The sequence below is a fragment of the Ovis canadensis genome, chromosome 12 (genome assembly GCF_042477335.2).
Source record: "Ovis canadensis isolate MfBH-ARS-UI-01 breed Bighorn chromosome 12, ARS-UI_OviCan_v2, whole genome shotgun sequence".
Classification (NCBI taxonomy): Eukaryota; Metazoa; Chordata; class Mammalia; order Artiodactyla; family Bovidae; genus Ovis; species Ovis canadensis.
Window position 1 is genome coordinate 81,639,524 of NC_091256.1, and position 6,735 is coordinate 81,646,258.

General features: G+C 37.0%; 1 protein-coding gene across 1 annotated transcript; it reads left to right on the forward strand.

Annotated features, from left to right (window-relative positions):
* The first annotated feature begins 3,975 nt into the window (after positions 1-3,975).
* Positions 3,976-6,399, forward strand: SPATA45 (spermatogenesis associated 45). Its single transcript, XM_069544442.1, has 2 exons — positions 3,976-4,249; positions 6,380-6,399. Exons 1-2 carry the CDS (start codon positions 3,976-3,978, stop codon positions 6,397-6,399), a joined length of 294 nt encoding a protein of 97 aa, XP_069400543.1.
* Positions 6,400-6,735: the final 336 nt, after the last annotated feature.

Consider the following 6,735-nt stretch of genomic DNA (forward strand, 5'->3'; position numbering starts at 1 on the left):
TCTTAGTGAATTTGTGACTAAGACATCTACATTTCATTTGCAGTAAATCTATATAATGGGCTTTTAACAAAATATAAATTAGCTCAAAAGTACATGAGACAATTACCTTGTTTTCTACTTCCTTTAGTCATGTCCCCACTTGTTTTTCATTTGAACATCTTGCAGAGAGGATGATAAACAGTAAAAGCAGTAAAGGAGACAGAATTCAAGGAGTTTAATTTCCAACAAATTAGTATCTCTAGTAAAAGTAACTTGAAATTAATGACAAAAATGAGATACAGGAGGTATTTGTAGATTTATTTCATTCATATCTTCTTGTTTTTACTACTTTGGATAATTAACAGGTGATCAAAATAGAGTTAGCAAGATTGAGGCCAGTTTAATTATTTAGTGTTAATTGAGTGCATAAAATATTTTATCTCCCTTCAGTTTAAACTTGCTAGATCCAATGTTGAAAAGGTATCTTCTCTCTTCCTTGTTCACTTCTGCAACTGACATCTTGCCTAAAGAATTGCTTACTTGAAAACCAAGGGATCATTTCTTGGTGGGTTGTATATCTTTTATATTTGTGAGCTAACATTACTGGATTTATACTTTTAGGAAAGTCAACTGCTTTTTATTGAGCTCCTACATTATACTGAGCTCCAACTCCATATTACTGTAAATAATATGCCTGAAATCAAGGATTTTCCCAGGGAGACAGGAAAGAGAAAGATAAAGCAGAAAGACTGTGTATATGCCAGAGATGGTGCAATACAATTGTCATTTAGTAAAAAAGCTTTTCTTCTCATATTCTTAAAACAGAGTTTATGTTCTTAAAAATTCCCAGAAATGAAGTGAATATAGGAGAGTTAGATCTCATCTGAGATATTGGATTAGAGAAAAATAGCTTTACTTATTTCTCTTAGTCCTAGAATTGCAGGACCTTCACCCTCAGCGGGGAGCCAGTCCCAACCAAATTCCCCTGAATCTAAACAATCTACTACTGAGCATGAGAATAAATGTTTATTGTTGCATGCCTCTGAGTTTTGCATCATTATTGTGGCAATAACTTCCTGAGACAATTCTTTATGATTGTTCAGAATATCTGAATCTTCCTCATGGCTCTGGGCAGAGGGAGGAAAAAAAAGTCAGGAATTTCATTCTCCATTAAAGCATTTGCTTTTATTCCAAGCAACTATTTTCTTCAAGTAACTTTTTGCTTGTAAGATTTATTTGTTAGCCCAGAGAACTCTGAAACTATACCTCTTATCCTTTGTGTATTTAGGAATGGAAAACTGATGTCTTGTGGGTTTCCTAAAATAATATATGTTTGCAAGATTTTTGTCACTTGAAAGTGTTAAAGGGTAAACAATCTAAAAGTCTAACAATAAAGAGACTAATCAATTAATTGTTATAAATCCATGTGATAGATTGCTGTCATCAAAGAGTACCTTTTTTACTACGAATGACACGTAGTGATATGAAAAATTCTCACAATGTTAAAGTTAAGTGAATAGAAATTATCTGATAAATAATATACTTTTTATTCATTCAACAAGTTTATTTATTAACCACTTGCTTTATGCAATGTGCTCAGTGCTAATCCCAATTTTATTTCACAGCTTTATTGTGATATAATTGGCATACAATAAACTGCATGTTTAAAGTGCAGACGGTCTCTAACTTACAATGATTTGGTGTGCAATTTTTCAACTTTATGATGGTGCAAAAGCAATATGTATTCAGTAGAAACCATATTTCAAATACTTCAGATTTTGAACTTTGATCTTTTCCCAGGCTAGTGACTTGTGGGACAATACTCCCAGCTCCCAGTCAGCCATGTGATCAAAAGTGAAAACAACTGATACAATTACAACCATTCAGTTTTTCACTTTCAGTAGAATGTTCAATTAACTACATTTGAAAATCAGCACTTTATTATAAAATAAGTTTTATAATAAGTGTTAGATGATTTTGCCCAACTGAAAGCCGATGTACATGTTCTTAGCACGTTAAAGTAGGTGAGGCTAAGCTACCATGTTTGGTAGGTTAGGTGTATTAAATGCATTTTCACCTTAAGACATTTTCAATAAACAATGGGTTTATCTGGTTGAAACCCCACCCTAAGTCAAGGATGATCTATATACAATTTGATTAGCTTTGATATATGCAAAAATATGAAACCATCACCACAATCAAGATAACATATTAATCACCACTACAAGCTTACTCATACAGTGTATTACTTTACAGTCCTGCTTGCTGCCATTGTTCTTAACCCCTCCTCATTTCCAGACAACCATTTATCTGCTTTCGGTCACTATAGAGTAGTTCATATTTCATAAAATTTTGTATGAGTAGAATCATACAATGCCATTTTTTTTGGTCTGACTTTTCTTCACTCAACCCAATTTTTCTGAGAGTCAGCCATGTTATTATGAGTATCAATAGTACTTTTTTTTTTTCTCTTACTAACTGCATAGTATCCATTGTGTGGATATACCATTATTTATCCGCTCAGCTGTCGATGGACATTTGGGTTGGTAGGACTTTAGGGCTCATAATACTAATTTTCTAAAATGAAAACGTTGATTTCAACATGAGTTGTATTCTATTTCTAAATTGTGGTTTGTGTGGTTTTTTTTAATTTGGCTATGCCACATGGCTTGTGGGATCTTAGTTCCCCAACAAGAGATTGAAAGACCACTGCCCCCAGCTGTAAAAGCATGACGTGCTAACCTCTGGATTGCCAGAAAATTCCCTAAATTGAGTTATTTTTGTATAAAGAATGATCATTCTTATTTTTCCTGCAATTAATATTTAGTTACTGCTACTGCTAAGTCACTTCAGTCATGTCCAACTCTGTGCGACCCCACAGATGGCAGCCCACCAGGCTCCCCCGTCCCTGGGATTCTCCAGGCAAGAACACTGGAGTGGGTTGCCATTTCCTTCTCCAATGCCTGAAAGTGAAAAGTGAAAGTGAAGTCGCTCAGTTGTGTCCGACCCTCAGCAACCCCATGGACTGCAGCCTACCAGGATCCTCCGTCCATGGGATTTTCCAGGCAAGAGTACTGGAGTGGGGTGACATTGCCTTCTCCGAATATTCAGTTAACCCAAGCTGAAAAGACTAAACACCTCGAGTAGTATATTTACAAACTTAGTTAATACAAATCCTTAAAATATTTTAAATCTCCTTTGTAAATTTAGCATATCTGATTTTTAAGTGCTTCAAATCCCTGAAAAGACAAATTTACTGGACTAACAAAAGCTTCCTAAACAGTTAAAAACATATATTTAAAATTTGTGTTTTCGTATGACCAGTTTGATGTCTTCTATATTTGTTTTTTTTAATTTTTGGCTGTAGTGCTAAGCCTGAGGGATCTTAGTTCCCTGAGTAGGGATCCAACGCAGCCTCGCCAGTGGAATCTGAGTTTTGACCACTAGACAGCCAGGGAACCCCTTGTACTTTCTATAATGAAATATCTTTGGATATTTATTAGCAAAGAAACATCCAAAATGTTAATTTAGCTGTGTCAGGATTACAAGTGATTTTAGCTTTTCGACATTATACTTTGCTGTATTTTCTTCATTTCCTGTAATAAGTTCATATTATCTTTATAATCAGAATAAGCAATGAAAGTTCCTAAAAGCAAAAATCAATGCATAGTATCACTTTAAAAACCAAAATATATTCTCTCACTGTATCCTCTTTCTCTGGTCTTTTCTTTCTCCTCAGGGAATATCAAGACCTTAGAAAGCAATGGTAAGAGATGCAGGGAGGTTGGGGGAGGGGCACAGTGGTGGTGGTATCTGCAGGAGGAGAAATACTTGACATGAGGTAATCACTTGATAAAATAACTGGAGATGCTGGCAAATAACTGATTGTGAATATTGGATTTGAAGTCAAGCGAGCAATTGATTTGTTTTTTTTTTTTTTTTCTGCATTTGTTTGCAGGACAGCAGGAACCACTTGATGATTAGTTTGTCAGCATAATGGTATCTGTAAACAGAAACAGTGAAATAATTAAAAAAGTTAAAATAGACAAACGTCTCCTGGAGGAGATAAACGAAAGGCGAGAATCCAACTGCCTGGTGGAAAGAAGCAATCAAGTCAACTTATTGAGAGTTCAAAAGAGGCATTTCCATGGTGCCTACAAGTCCCTTACTCACGACGAGGTCAAAAAACCTGTTCCTGACAGTGACAGGAGCTCCTGGGTCAAACTGAGTCTCTTCGTTCACAAGGAGAAAAGGCACTTTCCACCAAAAAGTAAGATGCTGCGGTAGGATTCCTACCCAGTTGACAGGAGGGGTCTATAAGTAAACTTAGGAGTTATTTCTAGGAATGAAAGAGGTTCATACATATTGCTCTGGGATAGTTAAAAGGCAATCTGTTTGAAGTTAAATGTGCATCAGTAAACTAGGCTAGTCGATGTAAACTAGGCTAGTAAGATCTACTATAGACCTGAGATCCTCATTTCCTCATGTTTACAGGATTTGAGGGATCATCTCCACACTGGCTCATTCAATAGGCTCTAGTTTGGGTCCTGGAATATTCATTCTCAGGCAGGCAGAGGTGATACTGAGCCTGATGGCCTAAGAACCATATTTTGAGAAGGATCCAGAGGCCTCCTTGTCCATCAATTTCTGTTACGTCTGCAAAAATGTTATATGCAAAATTGAGATACAGTGGAAATGATTTTGATGACAAATATCAAGCAAAAAGACCTGAGACACAACAATAAAATGTGGAGGAAGTTTGGGGTGAGGTGGCATGTGGTGTTGGTGGTATTATTTTGCAGGTGGGAGGAAGAAGAACTGTTGGTAAATATTTTAATTGTTAAATACTTGTTTGTAAGTCAAAACAAGTAACTGATGGTATTTTTCCATTTATTTTGAAAAAAATGAAAAGAGTATAATTTATGTTAAACATAACCAACAAATGATTAAGTTAGGTCACAAACAAAATAATTGCCATATTGGAAATGTAACTTCTTTGATGACAAGGCTGTGACTATACACCTGACCTACCACGTTCATAAGCAGGGCAGAGAGGGTGGCCTGGAAACCTGAGATTCTCCATTGTGTTTTAAAGTTAATCTGTAACAGTCATATGTTAACTTTGCTCAAAAAATAACTCTTTTACAAGGAGGAAGTATTCCGCTTCCCTGGTAGCTCGGTTGGTAAAGAATCTGCCAGCAACGCAGGAGACCAGGGTTCTATTCCTGGGTCGGGAAGATCCCCTGGAGAAGGAAATGGCAACCCGTTCTAGTATTCGTGCCAGGAAAATCCCATGGACAGAGGCACTTTGCGAGCTACAGTCCATGGCATCTTAAGAGTCAGACACGACTTAGTGACTGAACCACCACAATTCTAAGAAAACCCACACAATCTCAACCACAAAAAAGAATGAAATAACACCATTTGCAGCAACATGGGTGCGCATAGAGATTATTGTACTAAGTGAAGTAAGTCAGAAAGAGAAAGACAAATGCCATATGACATCACTTGTATGTGGAATCTAAAGTAAGACTCAAATGAACTGAAACAGACTCACAGGTATTTTGAAGTTCTCTCTTTAATTTTCCATTTGGAGATAGATCAGTCAAAAGAAGTGAAGTGAAGTGAAGTCGCTCAGTCGTGTCCGACTCTCTGCGACCCATGGACTGTAGCCCACAAGGCTCCTCTGTCCATGGGATTCTCCAGGCAAGAATACTGGAGTGGGTTGCCATTTCCTTCTCCAGGGGATCTTCCCAACCCAGGGATTGAACCCAGGTCTCCCGCATTGCAGGCAGATGCTTTAACCTCTGAGCCACCAAGAGGGAGAATCTTACTTAACCATGCCTTAAAAATGGAAGACTTGGTGTCTTACTCAGTTTGGGCTGCTATAACAAATTACTATAGACTGAGTGGCTTACGCAACTAACTTTATTTCTCACAGTTCTGGAGGCTGGAGGTCTGAGATCAGGGTGCCAGCATGATTGGGTTCTTGGAGTTCCCTCTTCCTAGTTTTCAGAGAGCTGTTTCTTGCCGTATTGTTACACAATAGAAACAGTTGGCTAGTTTTGGGGGGCCCTTCCAGTAAGGGCACGAATCCCTTTCATGAGGACTCCACTCTCATGATTTAACTACCTCCCAAAGGCCCCTCCTCCAAAGACCATCCCATCAGGATTAGGGTTTCAGCATAAGAATTTGGAGGAGCACAAACATTCAGCCCGTTGCACTTGGGTTCAAGTTCTGCTTCTGCCACTGAGTAGTCTCATGCCTTCAGTTATTTAGTGTCTCTAAACCTTACTCCTTGTATCTATGAAGCAGTACTTCTCTCTGCCTTCAGGGTTATTCTGGAACTATGAAATGTATTATAAGATATGTAATAGATACTTATTCTTTTATTTTTCAGATAATGCCGTATTTGGATAGAGTCCATCTACAAAGGCACATAGAAACACAATCTCTTTGATCCTTCTTCAGTATCTGTCTAAATTATTTACAAATATTAATTATAAGAGAAGCCAAAGAAAACTATTGATTAGATCATCAAGAAACCATTGAGCCACACAAAACGTATTACATCTTCACTGCCTCCCATCATTTAGACTTAAACGTTTTGAAGAGAGGATTTGAGTTATTAAAGATACTTTCAGAGATGGATGACCTAAACGTTCACTTAATAGCGATCTCTTTACTAATTTAAAATTTTCAAATAATTTATATTGTTTCCTTTTTTTAGAGTTACAGGTGTTTTACTTTTATTAT

Coding starts and splice junctions, on each gene's coding strand:
- SPATA45 (XM_069544442.1), top strand. CDS start 3,976: ATGGTATCTGTAAACAGAAACAGTGAAATAATTAAAAAAGTTAAAATA. Junction 4,250..6,379: donor AAGGCACTTTCCACCAAAAA/GTAAGATGCTGC, acceptor TTTATTTTTCAG/ATAATGCCGTATTTGGATAG.